Source organism: Mya arenaria, chromosome 13 (genome assembly GCF_026914265.1).
Source record: "Mya arenaria isolate MELC-2E11 chromosome 13, ASM2691426v1".
In the NCBI taxonomy this organism is placed as follows: domain Eukaryota; kingdom Metazoa; phylum Mollusca; class Bivalvia; order Myida; family Myidae; genus Mya; species Mya arenaria.
Window position 1 is genome coordinate 56,068,770 of NC_069134.1, and position 17,961 is coordinate 56,086,730.

Consider the following 17,961-nt stretch of genomic DNA (forward strand, 5'->3'; position numbering starts at 1 on the left):
TGTTATGCAGGATTAATGTGTCTGGGTGGTGTTTTCGATTGTAACCTAAGTATTGCATTTCTAACTTTAATTCATCACATTCAATAGTTACCTGTATCATTGAATGTGTTGTTTTTATTGTTCTATTGATGTTTCAATGAGTATTACTGTACGATTGTTGTTTTATAAAGTCTATATTAAAAGAGTGGTACAAGTTTCAACGTTTATTGGCGGATCGTTTTACAAACATGTCATGTCTGGGTGTTCTTTTTATCTTGATTGCCCTTGTTGTTTCTTTAATCCTCCATTATATATATCACAATTCCTTTTCAACAGGCATTAAATCGTTTAGGATGGGTTGTAACTAATTAACTTGTCACAGTGATGTAACAAGTTAGGTATTCTAGCCACGCAAATACATTATAAGGATAAAGATCAATAATCTTTGTCTGTGAGACTTAGTAACTGTAAAAGTCATAATCGATGTCCTTTGTGTGTCCGAAAATAAGCTAGTCAGTACGACAAATAAATTATTTTTGAAATTAATTATGGGTGTCCGAATTTTTAGTGTCCAAACTCTAAAGTGAATTAAGGTAGTTTGTGCTTGTGTGACAGGTATATTTCAATTTTTGAATTTTATTTTCTTGTCAGATACAAATGTGTCAGATACTGACTTTCGGATTAATATGTCAGATTTGCAATTTTGTGTGCAATTTTGGCAATAAAACCTGCATGTTACTTGTTCTTCAAACCTGAACCCCCAGGTCCTCTTGACAGCATTGAGGTTTCCTTGGCTGATGGCTTATATGGTAAATTTGCTGTCCCACGCTCCATGTAATTATGTAACAGGCAGATTAGCATACTACAGCGGGTGATTGAAAGCAAAAGGATGCACAAAGAAAAGTAAAACTGTTCCTGGAAAGTCTGTAATAATAAAAGAGTGGTGTACCATAACTTAGTTGAAATCCAGCCATCATTGTCAAAGTATTTAACCAGACAAATAAAAATTGTTTCCTTTGGAGTTTTAAAAACTGCTGATGAACCTGAAAATTGATGAGTTTTATTTTTTGGTACAGTCTGAGTCAACAGTTACTGAAATCGATAAAAAAAAATATAAAGAAAAAATAAAAAAAATATTCCGACCTACCTACCCTATTTATTTATTTTTGGCAGCGTTACCTGAAACGCACCTATTTTTATTTGGCCTTATCTGAATATTCTTGTTAGAGAAAAGTCGGAGTGAAAGATATATGTTTTTGTGTTGTTGTTTTTTCAATCAAATTACTGTTTAAAAAATAAGCAATTAATTGTTCCTTTGCAGTCGATATGGCTCTATTACACCGGAATATCACTAAGAGAAAGAACAGGTTTGTTTAGAGTTTCATGAAATGACAATCCATAAAGTAAATGTTTCACAATTTTTATCATGTGGATATGCTATGAAACAGTCACTCAGAAAAATAAATCAATTCGGATTAATGTCTTGATGAAAGAAAATCTATAGTTACAGGCAGATTTATAAAAAATGAATAAAGTACAAGTTTACTTTATGTATTAGTTCGACTCGAAATGAATCTGTTGTCGTTAAAAATGACAATGCTTTCAGTTTCTGTGTATATACTTCACCTCTATCAATTTTAAAATTATCTTTTACTGAGTCGTACAAAGTCGTTCGTTTTCTGCTCCTCCGAGTCATTGAACATGAACTATTGTAACATTGAGAACAACTTTTTCATGCTACGGTTAGGTATGTTTTGCAATTTTAATTTTAACTTTTGCAATTTTAATATTCTACAATGAACATTTCACAATAACCATATTCTCATAGTCTGGATTTATGTCGTTGTTGCGATGGATCTCATTTTCAGAATGTACTTAAATCACATTGTATTATAACAGACTTGGTCACCACTACACAAAGTTCTTCAACACCACAGTGGATCAGGCCTTCATCTACTACTACTACTACTACGTTTTCATCATCTTTAGCAGCAGAACAAACAACAACAACACCAGTATTTGCATCATCCACGTCTATCACAACTTCACAACCGAAAAGCAAAGACATCCAAGAAAAATCGGCGACACTTCGCAAGAAATTTCCCGACACTTGGTTATTCAACAATGTTACGTCAGGGTACGATTAGTGGTGTTTTTTTTGTAACCTTAACTTTCAGCAATATTCAGCCAAGATTTTGTGTCAATTTAAAACAAAAAGTATCTTAAGAGTGTTTTAAAAGAAGCTTTTAACTCAACTATCACATTAATGAATCGAGGAAGAAGCAACAAGGATTGCAGTTTTGTGCTGTTCTTCTATGTTTCTTGTTTGTGATTTTATGTTCTATGTCTTTGGCTTTTACCCAGTGCCATTAAACCGGGATTTTATTTAAACTTGTTGCTACTGGGCTTGTTTTTGCAGCTTTTTGCAAAAATATTGCTTTGCTATTGATGGAAACTCCCGTTTGTCTGTCGCAGATGTCCCTGCAGAGGTAATCCAGACTTTTTATCACATTTTCATTTGAATCTCTTATTTCAGTATTTTTGTGTTTAGAAGACTTGTAGTTTCTGAGTAATGCGTGTATGATTTTGTCCCAAAATATTGTAATATTCTGATAAATAAGCAAGTGTAAGCAAGAAATTTGAATCATTAAACTAAGTTATCAGATTATTTTAATATTTGGAATGCAAGTAAATACTGATAATAACTTAAATTGTGGTAGTGTTTTTTATTTTTTTTTAAATGTCGAATTATTGTTTTTTGACACAGGGACTTATTAAGGCAATGACATACAAGTTTTGAACATTTCTTTCTAAAATAATGTGCTGGGAACTATGCTTTTACTAGGAACACCGGATATTAAGGCATTGAATGTTTTGTTTTGTAAATGCAAGGATTAATACCTAACATTGAAAACTATGTGTAAGCTATTTGATGCATTTATTGGTTCTAAATTCAGTTATACAAACGTTTGGCGTTCACAAAATCAAACAAGTGAGAACGAATTCTATTAAAAGTTGAAAGTAACACTTTTAACACCAATGACGATAATTCCTCTTTATATACATACATACATGCTTCTTGTACATTATTTATTCAACATTCATCTAAAAAATTGTATTATCAAAAGATGAGTCCTTAACAGAATTAAACTGCCGGTACAGCCACTTCTATTTAAACTGATATATTAATCAGAAGTGGCATTAGGGACATTGAATACGGTGCAAATCCTTTGATGTTGGAGACAATTTTCAATCAATTTGTATTTGAATTAATGTTAACAATACCAACAAATATTAATAAGATTTACCATTATATCAAGTACGACCACATGTGTTTAAATATGTATTATAATTAATACAGCCAAAAATAGAACGGACCTGATACAATTATCTTTATTTGTTACGGAGTCAAAACAATGTCGAATAAGTATGATATCGGAACGTTATCAAACAACTGCTAAGTTTTTTATGCGTTCTTGTGTATATATTCGTTTGTTATTATAATTTGACGTATATACTATAATACATTGGATGTGTTGTTGATGAAGTTAAAAATGACAAATCAATTCATGCAATTTATATTGATGCATCTGAGACTTAGATGTGCAGGTCAAGCAATTCTAACCCGTCCAGTTATTGTAATTGGTTTTGAAATAATGAAAATATAAGTAGTGCTGCAAGTACACGCGATACGTGATTGTCACAGAAAAGTAATGTAATTCAGATGAACTTAGATATTCTCATATTAGGTAAAACTTCCCCTAAGTGAATATTCATAAAAAATAAAAGTCGTTATCTAAATGACGTACTATATTTATAAATGTCTTATGCTTCAATTATAGATACTTATTTCAGTTGAAGGTGTTCTTGCAATTCTTCGTTAGTGTTCAGCTGCCCTTTTCCGTCCTGCGCAATGAGCAAGTTGTAATACAAGCAAATGTGTTCAACTATCATTCGAAAGATCTATATGTAAGTGATATTCCATTAACCGTAATAATATGTATTTGTAATGACATGATATGTATGTATGTATGTATGTATGGTTACTTTATACTTTATTCATTTTTTTAACACGGATGACTATGCAGAGTGTAATGATTTCTCTTAACACTGGGTGTATTTACTGACAAAAACAAACATGATTTAAAAAGTACTTCATTTGATCGGTAAGTGATAAGGATGGTTCAAGAGAGTGCGCAGATTTATTAAATATTGATGAAAATATTGAAACTGATAAACGTAAAATATTAGAGTATGTAAAGTCGTATTATGAATCTTTATACAGACAGGACGAAAATATAGAAGACTCTATTAATTCACGATTTCTGACAAACATTACAAACACTATTACTGAAGAAAACATGCATCCCGAACATTTATCAGAAACTGAATGCTATAATGCTCTTAAAGATATGAAACTTGATAAAAGCCCAGGGTCTGACGGTTTGACTGCAGAATTTTACAAAATGTTTTGGAATGAAATAAAAACTTATCTAAAAGCCTCACTCAATTTTTCATTAGACAACGACAATCTTACTCAGCTACAAAAACAAAGCGTCATAACACTTCTTCCAGAAAAAGACAAGGACACAAGTAACATCAGTAACTGGAGACCTATTTCCTTATTAAACATTGACTATAAAATCGCTTCAAAAGCAATTGCTAATAGGATAAAACCCCTGCTAAATAATATAATCGGTACTGAACAAACAGGATTTATAAAAGGAAGATATATTGGGGAAAATGTTCGTATTTTACAAGAAGCTATTAATTTTGTAAATGAAAATGATATAAATGGCCTCATATTTTTTTCAGACTTTAACAAAGCATTCGACAGCTTAGATCACAAATTTATGTTTGAATGTCTTAGAAAATTTAATTTCAGTGAAAATATAATTAAATGGGTTCGATTATTTTATAAAAATGCAATGGCTTGTGTTACCAACAACGGTTATCTTTCTGACTTTTTCAACATTAAAAAAGGTGTACGCCAAGGATGCCCGTTATCTCCGTACTTTCCTTATCTGTATAGAAGCGCTTGCTGTTGAAATCAATACAAACAAAAATATTAAAGGTATAAATGTATATAATACAGAACTGAAACAAACCTTATTTGCTGATGATGCCAGTTTCCTTATGGATGGAACACAAAAATCTTTCGAAGAGCTTATGATTAGTCTAAACGATTTTGGAAAAGTTTCAGGGTTAACATTAAATAAAGCTAAATGTGCAGTTTTACGATTAGGTCCACTTAAATACGCTGACATACCGTTTTGTAAAAAATATAATTGGCAAATCACCAAAACATCTGCGCTAGGCATTACATTTATCAACGGCACAGTTGAGATGGAAAAAGTAAACTTCACTGATAAGATTTTAGAATTTGAGGCATGTCTTGAAAAATGGAAAAAATGGAATCTTTCGTTACTTGGCAAAATCACTGTAATCAAAACGTTTGCGTTCCCAAAACTTCTGTTTCCACTAACTGTCTTGGAAACACCATCTGAGACAAGTTTAAAAATGATACAAAACAAAATGTACAAATTCTTATGGAATGGAAAACCCGATAAAATATCAAGAAATCAAATAATTCAAGAATATGAAAATGGTGGTTTAAAAATGCTCAATATATCTATTTTTGTCAAAGCAATTAAAGCAAGCTGGGTAAAAAGAATTGTTTTAAACAAACAATCTATATGGGTTAAATTATATATGCAAATGACCAAACAGTTCGGAGAAGATCTAATTTTTAAAAGTTGTATGGATCCGAAAAGCACTCAAAATCTTAAATTAAAATCTGTTTTTCTCACAGAAGTCATACAATCATGGGCATCGTTTACATATAAGACGGATACTGCGATCGTAGCAAAAGAAATTATATGGAACAACAGCAAAATAAAACTCCCTAATAATAAAACATTTTTTTACAAAGAATGGCATAATAGGGGTCTAAAATATGTCGAACATTTGTATGACTACAGAAAAAAAACTTTTATGACTTTAACGACTTATCGAGACTATACGATCTTGGTACACACGATTTTTCGAAATACCATGCTTTAATCAGCAGTATTCCTGATGACTGGAAATTCCGGTTGAAAAATGAAGGCATATCATATAACACACCAACTTACTTTGTAGATAAAATGGCGGAAAATACAAAAATTAGTAAACTAGTCTACAAGAATCTTATTATACAACTTAAACCTGAAAATAGAACTCGAGAAGAAAACTGGGAATCTCAATTTGATTTTAACTCTATACAATGGAAAAATGTGTACACACAGGCGCTCAAACTAACAATAGATACGAAACTTCGGGAATTCCAATATAAATACATAATGAATATCCTTCCAAACAATGATAAGCTTTACACGTACAATATTGTTGCATCAAGGTTATGTGATTTTTGTGTAATGAACATCGACTCAAACATCCATATGTTTTGGGAATGTCATATTTCGCAGACGTTTTGGGGTGAATTTAGAACATTCATAACAAACTCTTTCAATGAAGTGAGCTTTAGAGAACTATCATATAAAACCATTAGCTTTTGTGATTTAATGCCAAACAATGAAAAATTTGGTTATCAAGTAAATTTTATGATACTTCTAGGAAAATATTTCATTTTTAAATCAAAATGTGATGGAAAAATACCAACATGTGCCATGTTTGTCCAATATCTCAATAAACGACTAAAAATAGAGAAAACAATAGCAACAATGAAGAATAAAATCAACACCTATAATAGACGATGGCAACAATTAGAACACTTATTATCTTAGTAAAACAGCTCCAGTATATAGTAGTATTGTAAAAGCGCATTTGAATGAAATATCCACCAAAGAACTGTACTTTATAAGATCCATTCTTTTAAAGCAAGTAGGTTTTTTAAAGTTAGTAGGTGTTTTTTTTTTCATTTTTAAATTTAACATTTATATTAGGAACACTATTCCGAAACATAAAATACACACCACCTCTCCCATTTTTTTTAATTTTTTTTTGTCTTCCTTTTTTATTTGAAAACAAGTCCCAAACGCTAATAGGAATTTTCAAACAAAGAGTTAGATCAATATTTATTTGTTCACATTGATATTATTTAGTATAACGGTTTGTATTAAATGGTATGCATATATAATTATGTCATTTATAAATGTTTGTATGAATGAACATTTGGGCAATAAAAAAACAGAAACCGGAGATTTAAATGTGTACATATACACGTGTATTGGATTATATATATTCATATGACATTAAATTCTTCAAAAGACTAAAAAACGTTTGGTTTTACAGATTCTCATCACATTAAAGAAAAGCGACTCATTCAGAGGACTTGCTGTTTCAAAAAGGGGAAAGTCCAGGAAGCTAAAGGAAAAATGTGGCGATCTTGTTCTGTGCATTTTGGTATATTTTGTGTCAATCAATAAGTTCAACCATAGAATAGCGATTGTATTAATTCATCACGTTGAAATATTATTAAATACTTGTTGGTATTATGTATGTGTTTTGCTTGTGAGGAAATAAGTATGCGCTTGTTCTGAGTATATAAAGGTCATAACTTTTTGAACCGGAATATGTCAATCGATTATTCGGATGCCGAGTACAATAAATGCAATGTTACTTAATGATTAGAAGCATTTCTATGTTTGTACTGCAGGCGAAATCAGGGGGAGCTACCCCTGCATTTTACCCGATCGTCCCCTTGGAGATTGGGACATTCAATTAACAATTAAGGCCGACTCCGAAATTGCCCAAGACACCGTGGTAAAGGACTTGAGAGTGGAAGTAAGTACCGAATATTTGTTATTAGGTGGATGGGTTGAATACGTAGGCCTCTATATATAAATAATATGTCAGTTACACTAGCATTCGGACTATATTATTTGTTTGAAGATACCTTATGTGTCATATTGTAGTAAAAATGAAATCTACATGGGTAACATCGTAACCATAAATACATAATACACATCATCATAAAATGTATGTCTTTACAACCTAGCCGGAAGGAGCGGAAAGAAGCATGGCGTATCCTGTCCTGATCGACTTGTCCCAGACAAACGCGTTTGATTACAGATTTCAGCTCTCATATCCTGGAAATGTAGTCGAAGGCTCCAAGCGATTGAGACTTACTTTAAATGGCAAGTTTATTTGTGTTTTAAGAAAGGTTAATACTGGATAAAGCTATTCATAAAATGTTGAAGGATCTAAAGTCATTAAACTAGCATAATTGTGCTTGTTAAGTAGCTTTTCATAAATAATGTTGTTTTACAGTCTATGCTCAGAGGCAGTATACTTATACTAGTGCAAATTCCCTAAGAATTCCAGACGTTTTAATAATTATTTTGGTAATTATTCCGGACTTTTCTCATATATATCTATAAGGTGATGTTATGGGGCCTACAATCGACAATCTAGATAGGCTTGTTAGACAACCGTACGGCTGCGGAGAGCAAAATATGATATCTACAGTCCCGTCTGTTTTTGTAATGGGATATTTAACTGCTGTCGACCGGTTAGACGCTAGCCTTAAGAAACGGGCAGAAAGCTTTATTGGAATTGGTAAAAATTACTAGCAATTTTTAGTACATATATTACGAGAAAAATTGGATTAACACAAAAATCAGAACATCAATGTTTACTTATTTCTTAAGCACCTTTTTAATTTTGTATTTTTTATTGTGTAAAATACTATTAAATAAAGTGACCATATGTCTTGTTAAGATGGACATTTGACGTCTTTTCCTCAGGAATACAGCGCCAGATGCGTTACAGACACTCTGATTGGTCTTTCAGTGCTTGGGGCGGGTCCGGATCTGGGAGTTCATGGTATATGTTGATTAGATACATCATCCTGAATCTTGAATCTGTCCCTTTAAACAGTTGTCAAGGTAGAACAAAAGCTTGTAATATAGAAGTTCATTTACCAATGTCTTTGAAAATGCAGGGATATTATTGAATAAGTATTCATTTTTTGTGATATAATTAAATGCTTTTATGCTTTACTTATGAAGCGATTTTAATTTCTTCGAAACGAAATGTACTTGTTTTTTTCTTTTCAGTTTAACATCATTGGTTCTAAAAGTTTTCTCAAAGGGGACATTTTACGTTGACGTCGATGAACGCGTTATAACGTTACCAAGCGCGTATTTTCTTTCCATTCAGAACAAAGACGGAAGTTTTCCGGAGCAAGGACATGTTAATAGTCGCTACATGCAGGTATACCTTTAAACTCGTTAGTCAATGTTGTTGTTGTTTATCTTTCAAATTGAGCAAGACGTAGAAAAGACAACGTAAACTTAAAAAATGCAAATGGCTGACGTAACGAGACAAATGAAAACGTATAAACTTGCCGTGTTGCATTGTCAGTGACCATGTCCTTTGTGACTTCTGATTTTAGGGAGGATCTGTCGGAACGGTAGAAAGAATGACTGCATACGTATTGATCGCTCTGTTGGAAGCTAAGCATGCCGGAAGCAAAACTATCAAGGTACATAGTTATTGTGCATGAATTTTACAAAAAAAAAAAAACAGAAATAATCTGTTTGCCACAGTAAAATGTATAGCAAAAATCAATCATGATTAAATCTTGTAACAGTAAAAAAGGAACACGCAATATCAAGAATATCATCAAACAATTCTTGTTTAGGTTAAGCGATGCCATAGGAAAGTTTGTCTGTATAAGCTTCAGCTTATATACTACAAGGCAATCTAACCAAACAAAATCAGAATTTAAATTAATACTACATTCCCAATCCAGGGGCTTAAAACTCGACCAAGAGACTGAATAAAGACGAATAACGGTTCAAAGTATAAATGCGTGTAAAGCAAGAGATCATATTCATGAACACTATGATTTATTTACAGTTTAGTGCTGATCAAGAAAGTAAACTAGAAGCAGGCGTAACTAGTGGCATGAAATTTCTTGAACAAAAGAAAACATAACATCCGTTTACTCGCTTGCCATTACAACCTATGCCCTTGGACTGGGAGAATCTAAATTAGCTTCCGACGCTTTAGTGCTTTTAAAGAGGAATGCAAAGACTGCAGGAGGTATAATTTATATTATTTTAGAAGGAAAATCTTTTTAAAAACCGCGTTTTTATAGTTCACATATAAAATGTGATAAACATGATATTCTAACACACCGGATAAGGAAGTTCAAAAATGCGCTTTTCTTTGTATCGTTTCATGAAAATGTAATTCAAGGTATGCTAGAGAAAATCTTTATAACGTGTGTCCGTTCCGGATAGAAAAATCCGACCCTCGTGCACGCTGCGTACCTTGTTCCATTTACTCTAATAATGTTTGCCCAATACAAGTTTCTTGCTGATATACGTCAAGAGAATGAACACTAAATAATTAACAAATATATAAACTATCTGGTATTAATTGATGTCAATCAGACATGCTCTACTGGGAAGAGACGGCGCCTGTCCCCTCCAAATATCACTACGGGCCTTCTAGAACGGCAGTGTCAATTGAAATGACATCATACGCGCTTCTCTCAATGTCAATTTCCGGTGACAAGGTGGACGGAGCACGAGTCAACAAATGGCTGATTGGTCAACGTAGTCCTTACGGTGGATTTATTTCTACCCAGGTAGGAATACAGCTTTTGGCGTATTGAACACAGAAAATTGAAAACGATTGGGCTTGGAATAAGTTGTAAAGAGTCGATGCGGATATCGACCGTTTTCACAAAACACCGTTACATCAACAATACCAACGATTGGTCTGAGTCCAATGTGACAATGTCTCAATTAGATATTCCGTATTGTTTACCCTTAGGACACAATGATAGGACTAGAGGCACTCGCTGCATTTGGGGCACTGATGAAGTCACCGCCTGCTGACATGACTATCTGGATATCATACATGGACGACCGTCATCATAAGCGAAAATTCCGAATAACGCCGGAAAATGCAATGGTGTTGCAGCCAGTTGATGTAAGAAACCATTCATTTTTTATAATAAAATGAAATGTTGTCGGCTTTCACTGAGGAAATGAGCAAAGAGACAACCCTTGTCCGGCCTCACCCTCCGAGCTGTCAGCGTCTCATTTGAGCTTTAAATAAATAACGTTTGAAGGTGGCATTTTCTTTTCGTGGAGTTATAGTGTATTGGTAAGCCATCGTAATGATTTGTGTTTTCATAAGAGTTTCAACTACATTTGAAAATATGTATCGACCGTTTGCCTTTCAAGTACAATGACTTTGGCATTGATCAGTGAGGCAATTACTTTTTACACTAGGTATCGACTATACGTCATTCGAAATTATATCATTGTGATAATTCATTAGTTAATAACAATGTCAAAATGTAACGTTTCTAGTTATGCTTGCAAAGACTTCGACATTGTTAATTTGATAGGTTTGAAAACAATCAGAGTTTCATTGAATTTAAACACACATAACAAGACTGTAAACAGTATTTTTGTTTCATTTAATTCCAACTATGCTCGTCCCCTATAACTTCCATATCTTAAGTAGATCAAAATTAATTGACAGTAGTGTTTTAAAATTGTAATCGATTTTCCATATTTTGAATGTTTACAGCTTTCGACAGATACCAGCGAAATTTCCGTTCATGCACTTGGTGAATCTAAAGCCATTATTACGGTAGGCATCTATGTTAATCATTGTTTAACATGTACGTTAGTATTTATAATTCAGCCAAATCATATGTGCTACTAAGCTTGATATCGATCACTTCCACTTTTGAAGTTTTACCACATAAGGCCAGGGTTTTGTTTAGATGAAGCGCTTGAATTAATCTCTTTAATTGTATACTTAAATTTAATAATATGAAAGGCTAAATCACCATGCTACCGGTCAAATATTCATGTGAACCCTGTCGATGGCTTGCAACTTAATATCCGGTACGGGATTATAGGGCTGAGGCGCGCATAGTTATGTCTATATACACTCATGGTTGAAAAACAACAACACTTAAATACATTAACAGTGTGAACAAAATATTCGAATGAATCCTGCTTACGCAATGCAGAACTATGCTTGGCGTGCATCAGGTTTCATTAAGATCTGGCGATGGGTTTTGGAAAAGGATTTTGTTTTAAAGTATATTGATAGCAGTTTAGAGCTATAACACCGTGGAAAATATTCATTCTGTCTGCCTACCTATCTATTTATCTCGTCAGACATTTAAAAAGGACGCACTAGTGTGTCCAGTATATTCCAGTATATTCCTTACAACTTCGTAGTTCGAGAGTATGATAATACTGTAACCAGAAATAAATAATGCAAGAGAATAATAGGGCTTCGAATTCAAATATTGTACGCAGTTCTTCTCTTTTGTAGATAATGTTGTTTTTTTTTGTTTCACGAGCATTTTAGACATGAAATGCAATTTTCTGGATTTTAGGTATCCTTGTTCTTCAATATATTCATGGATCTTGAAGACCAAGATCTCCGTCTGGAGGTTGATGTTATAAAAGAGTCCGTTAATGGTTTTACAGTTCGTTCTTGTATTAGGTAAGCTATATCAAAGATACACATACATGAAACGAATTGTCTTTAAAACGGCGACTGTGATTGGTGTATCTTTTCCGTTGTTAATTATTAGGGTTCATGTTATACAACTGAAGTGATATAAGCTTTGCATTTGTGAAATTTCATTATATTGTAGTCGGTCTAAAAAAGCACATTTAAGTAGCCATTGAGTATTTGTGAGCAATTGAAAGAAATCAAATAGACAGAAAAAAGAACGTTGGTTAGAGCTTATATCAATCTGCTCTTTCTCATGTTAACAATATTCGAATATTGAATCTATCCTTTGTATATTTAAAATGATTTGACGATTATCTATGTTTGGTTGCATGTCGGTGCGGTTGAAGCAAACATGTCAACCCAGAATATTTTTTTGTATTAAAATATTAAAATTATATGGCAAGTTTTAAATGAAATTTTATACTGATATATCAAACCTTTCGCTTTGTTTCAGTCTTTTTCCTTACTATGGATATACATTTTAGCTGATGGCGCAAGTGGGAGGTAATTCTGTTTAACAGGCGACAAAGTAGTCTAAAGTTAGGTAGCCTACCAGGGACTTACTAACCAGCAGATTTCGTTAATATGTTTATTAAATTTGTGACTTATAACGTGTCCATATTTTACTCAATTACGAATTGGTTGTGGCACGAGCTTTTCGATTGTTTTGCATACAATTAGACAAACAATTCAATTTTGACACATTGCAGTTGGTTGGAAGAAGACATTAGCGGTATGGTTGTTGCTGAGATAGGAATTCCGTCAGGATTCAATGCATTTAGATACGGAATATCTGGACATGAGCTACTTATGCGGACCGAAATTCAAGAGAAAAAAGTTGTTAAACAAACTAATTTTACCCCCAATGGACTCGTGTTCTAGTAAAAATGTTGATGCATGTTGGTTTAGTTAGTTGTGTTTTCGTATGTTGTGTTATTTTCTTAAGATTTAGTTCATGTCGTTTGGGACGTTGCCTTCTTGATCTAAACAACCTTTTTTTAAAATTTGGTATTGTTTCATTGTAATATTTATATGATCTCATTCCTATAATTATGATATACTTCAGTTGTTATCGTTGCTATTCGTCATTGCAATACTATAGGTTACCGAAGCGAAGGTATGTGTGGACATAAGCATGGTCCGAGACACCATGGTTGCCGCAGTGAAGCCGGTTCCATGCACAGTGTACGAATACTACGAACCAAGCAAGTAGTTTGTACTTATATCGTTGTTACCTGTGTGTTGGTCAAACAAGTGTTTATTACCATGTCGGTTGAACACAAATGCAGGCGCATGGTACTTAATAATAGTGGTAAGGAGCAATTATTCATTGAATACGGTGTATGTGGTAAGCAAGGCAATGTTCATGGAATGTGAGAACCATTATGCTATTTCACATTGGTAAGGAGCACTTGTTCGATATTGTGTAGGTGGGGAGCGAAGGTTAGTTGCACTTCGTAAATTTACATGGTTAAGGAGCACGTATTAAATTCGGTGAATGTGATAAGTAAAGGCATGCTGCATATCGGTATATTATACTCGTTAGAAACTTCTATATATAACTCGATTTAAGTATGTAAATGGTGTCTTAACAAATAATTTTGGTTTTGTAAAAATATTGATGAACCTTGCGTTTTAAAACAAAATATGCTGTTCAATTGTAAAACAAAGTAATTGTATCTAGTTTGCAGCAGTAATTTAGAGGAAATTTGTACGATGTCGTAGTTTTATGGACATTTAGTATAACATATGAATTCGCGTATTCAGCTAAACCATTATTGCTCGGTTTATGCTTACTTTTAAGTTAAATATCTATTCATTTGGAGTTGATTAGAAAACAGAGTTATAAACATAACGACACGAACCAAACTCTTTGAGAACAGTAAAAACAATTAGTTCAATAGTAATATGAAAACCTACAGAACCAGCTCAGTAACCAAACATTTAGACATACACACCGTTTAATGTTACAGGGTTAACGCCAAAGATATATAATACAACAAATTTAATCTCAAACAAGACACATGGAACAGCATGAAACTCCACAAACAAGACAATGCATTTATACTTAATAAAAACCAGGTGTGTTAATCAATGAGTGTATGGTAACGCCTTGGAACGGTCTGTAGCTAAATTTACTGGTTATTTCATGCAAAGAAAATTATTGCATCATTATTAAAAAATAACATGGACAAAAATGATGCATTCATAAAAGAATATTTTATGTAACAATGGAACCACATTGGTCAATCATATTGTTCTTTTTTGCAGGTAACCAGATGACAGTGTTTTACGTTCCTCTGAAAGCGAAGAACTCAAATATTTGTGACGTGTGCGGAATAGAATGTGGCTGTGTGGGGGGAAACGACCGGATGTAGATGCCCATGGTGAGCTGGGTGCCAAAATTTAAATGGTTTATTTAGTGGTTTAATGGTATTGTCATAAGTCTAAAATGTTACTAATTGATACTCAAATGACCATTTAGTATTATTTCCACTTTCAAACTGTTGTCCAGCACTAAGAATGAGTAACTTTATCCATTAATATGATAACTAATGCACTGTCTAAAGAATGCAGATAGTAGCAAAGGTTGCCTGGAAGTTAAACACAAATACAATATTTGTCTTTCAGAAGTGGTGTACGACTAAGGTTGGGTAGTGAAGTGTAAGTAGATAAAACTCATACATGTTAAGAGCAAAGTCATATGTATACGAGACAGTGTTTCAATTACTAATGCAGATATAAATCAAAGATAAACCAAATTTGTTTCAATACACTTATATGGTGATAACACAATTTTACACCTATAAACATTGTGTCAATAAACTGATTTTAATATACCGATCTGGTTAAAAATCTCCTTGATCAAGGTATTGATAGTGTTCTATTATAAACTACCTTGCCTTAACGCTGTTCCATTGTATTTTGTTCTTATTTCAGGTACAGGTTCAACAAACAGATTTAACAATCTGAGAATTTCTGTTTCAATGTTCAAATCAAGTAAAGAAAGGAACACAATTGATAAAAACTATGATATATTGATACCAATTTAAATTATTTTAAAAATCAACCAATGTAAAGAATTTAAAATATTATGAATAGGTGATGGTATATTTATTGTATATTTATTTAATTGCTGTCAATAAATACACAAAGGAAATCGTCGATTTTTTTTCAATCGTTTTAGAATTTACAGACAGTCCACTTTTACCTAGTATGTTAACATATTAAACAACTTTAGCTATCATTGTTTTAGTTACGGGATGCTTGGATATATACATATCTAATTGTAAGCTTGAATAAATATGCGAATAGTGATATACAAACGTACGGCAAAATTATGTAATCTAAACAAGGTCTCCACGGCATACACATAACACCATCCTTAAAATGGCTAGTACGTATGAACACAAATACATTACATATTACAACATCGGTAATAATTGGTATAAAATACGAGTTAATCTCCACAGCATACACATACCAGCATCCATGATTTAATTTGGCTTATACGAGTAAATATTTATATGTTAACTTCCATTACATAAACATAACATCATCCATATCAATTGTTAAGTGCGAATTTACCTGCATATATATTCCAACATGTCCCCGAGAATTGGTTGTGAATAACAATGAATGAATGATTAATAAATTGACATGTCAGACAGAAAAGACAGACCGACCTTTTGAACAATTGAGGTAATACCGCGAACGAGGAATTTAATAAAATAGCAGATTGTGCAGCGCTATCCGGTCAGCCCCATCGGTGTGGCTTTAATTCATGATGATGATGATGATGATGATGATGATGATGATGATGATGATGATGATGATGATGATTTTGGTGGCGATGATGATGATGATGATAATGATGCTGATGATGATGTCAAACAAAACACAACTGTTAAAGTCGAATTTTTGCCAATCAACTTCTTCAATCCACCTTTTAAGCAAGGTTATCCTTGGCATTCCTTGCTTCATATTCATCATGCTCTCAAAGACATACATGTAAAATTTGTGACAAAACATCAACGGAAGGATCTGCTAAAATTGTCAGATTTGTTTACTATTTAGATATGAACCATGCGGTTAATATTTAGTATAACTGTAACACATTATCAGGAACACATAAATGCATGAAGTGCACAGTAGTTAAATACATTATTTGTATATTGCTATAACCTGCTGTGAAAATTATATCATAACAGATATATATCAAATTTTCAGCCTCCGACTCAAGATAAAAAAAGGGTCACGAGACAAGTATCTTAGGCAGTTTGTGACGATGGTCTCTTCAAAGAGGGAGTCGCAGCATCATACTCTTCAGAATTGTTCGCTAAAACGAATTGTTTAAAACATACACATTAATTCTAGGTAGTTATGGATTAAAATAATTCATGTGAAACATGGGCTAAGTGAAGAGAAACTCTGTGGTATAAACATATACCATATCGTAATATAACATTGCATTATGCTAAACGTCACAATATAAAAGAAAAGAAATCAGATAAATGATAAAATACATAATGGTAACACGTATTAAACAATAGTCACAAAAACAGCGTGAATGGACTATTGCAACAAATATCAAAGTTATTAAATGATGTCGTAACAACGATATATCCGATTCGTTTAATATTTAATAAACAACATACTAATAAGAATGATTAATAACCATACCAGAGACCAGCTCTTCGTCGGGCCTGTCGTCGTCATGCTGACTCTGAAGTGGTCATTTTTGGTCTACCAACATTTTGTGCACTGCTTCAGCTGCAGACTTACACGACGTATAACTGTCACCTCCTACACACTTAATGGATAACGTAATAATAATTATAAAAATATGTCTTTATAATACTGCAGTGCGTTCAGTAAGGTGAGCATTTACGAAACACTAGCAAACGTGTTGTTTTGTATCACTGTTGCAAAGCAGCGCATACTCTGCAAGCGGAAAACCAAACAGCAAACGATCGCCGCAAACATGTTTACTGGACGTATATATATGGCTGCTTTGAATCATAAACATATGTTGTGTTTAATGCTACTTTCCTTTTGCGAGACGAATTCTTCTTTCCTTGTTCAAAGAACTACTTATCATTCGATATAATTATGAATATATAATTGTTTATGTTCTGCACTGTTCACCTAACGAAGAGTTAGAGAATCATATGAATATGAACAAATCACTTTATTGTCACTGTTTTAGTCCCACTCAATGATGCTGCCATTATTTATTTTTTCTGAGAATTGTTTTTATAATATTATGTATGTGTATCATACATCAATGCTAAATCAAGTTAAACTTGAATGCCATAATATTAAAACAACAAACACAAGTATAAATGTTCATACATAAGGAAAGAAACTGCGGCTATATAAAAAAATTGCTAACATACGACACAGAAAACCTTGTTAAATATATATTTCCCGCCAACTTAGTAGTGGGTAAGCTGAATTAAGGTGTGAGGCATC

The 17,961-nt window shown here is 32.9% G+C and overlaps 1 protein-coding gene and 1 pseudogene across 1 annotated transcript in view; both read left to right on the forward strand.

Moving 5' to 3' along the window:
• Window positions 1–13,368, forward strand: part of LOC128215400 (alpha-1-inhibitor 3-like) — a 34,341-nt pseudogene extending 20,973 nt beyond the window's left edge.
• Window positions 13,369–13,621: 253 nt separating this feature from the next.
• Window positions 13,622–17,961, forward strand: part of LOC128215401 (CD109 antigen-like) — a 62,793-nt gene continuing 58,453 nt past the window's right edge. The window contains exons 1-2 of the mRNA XM_052922087.1: window positions 13,622–13,691; window positions 14,758–14,840. Coding sequence (XP_052778047.1) covers window positions 13,622–13,691; window positions 14,758–14,840 — 153 coding nt within the window. The remainder of the gene's footprint in view (window positions 13,692–14,757; window positions 14,841–17,961) is intronic.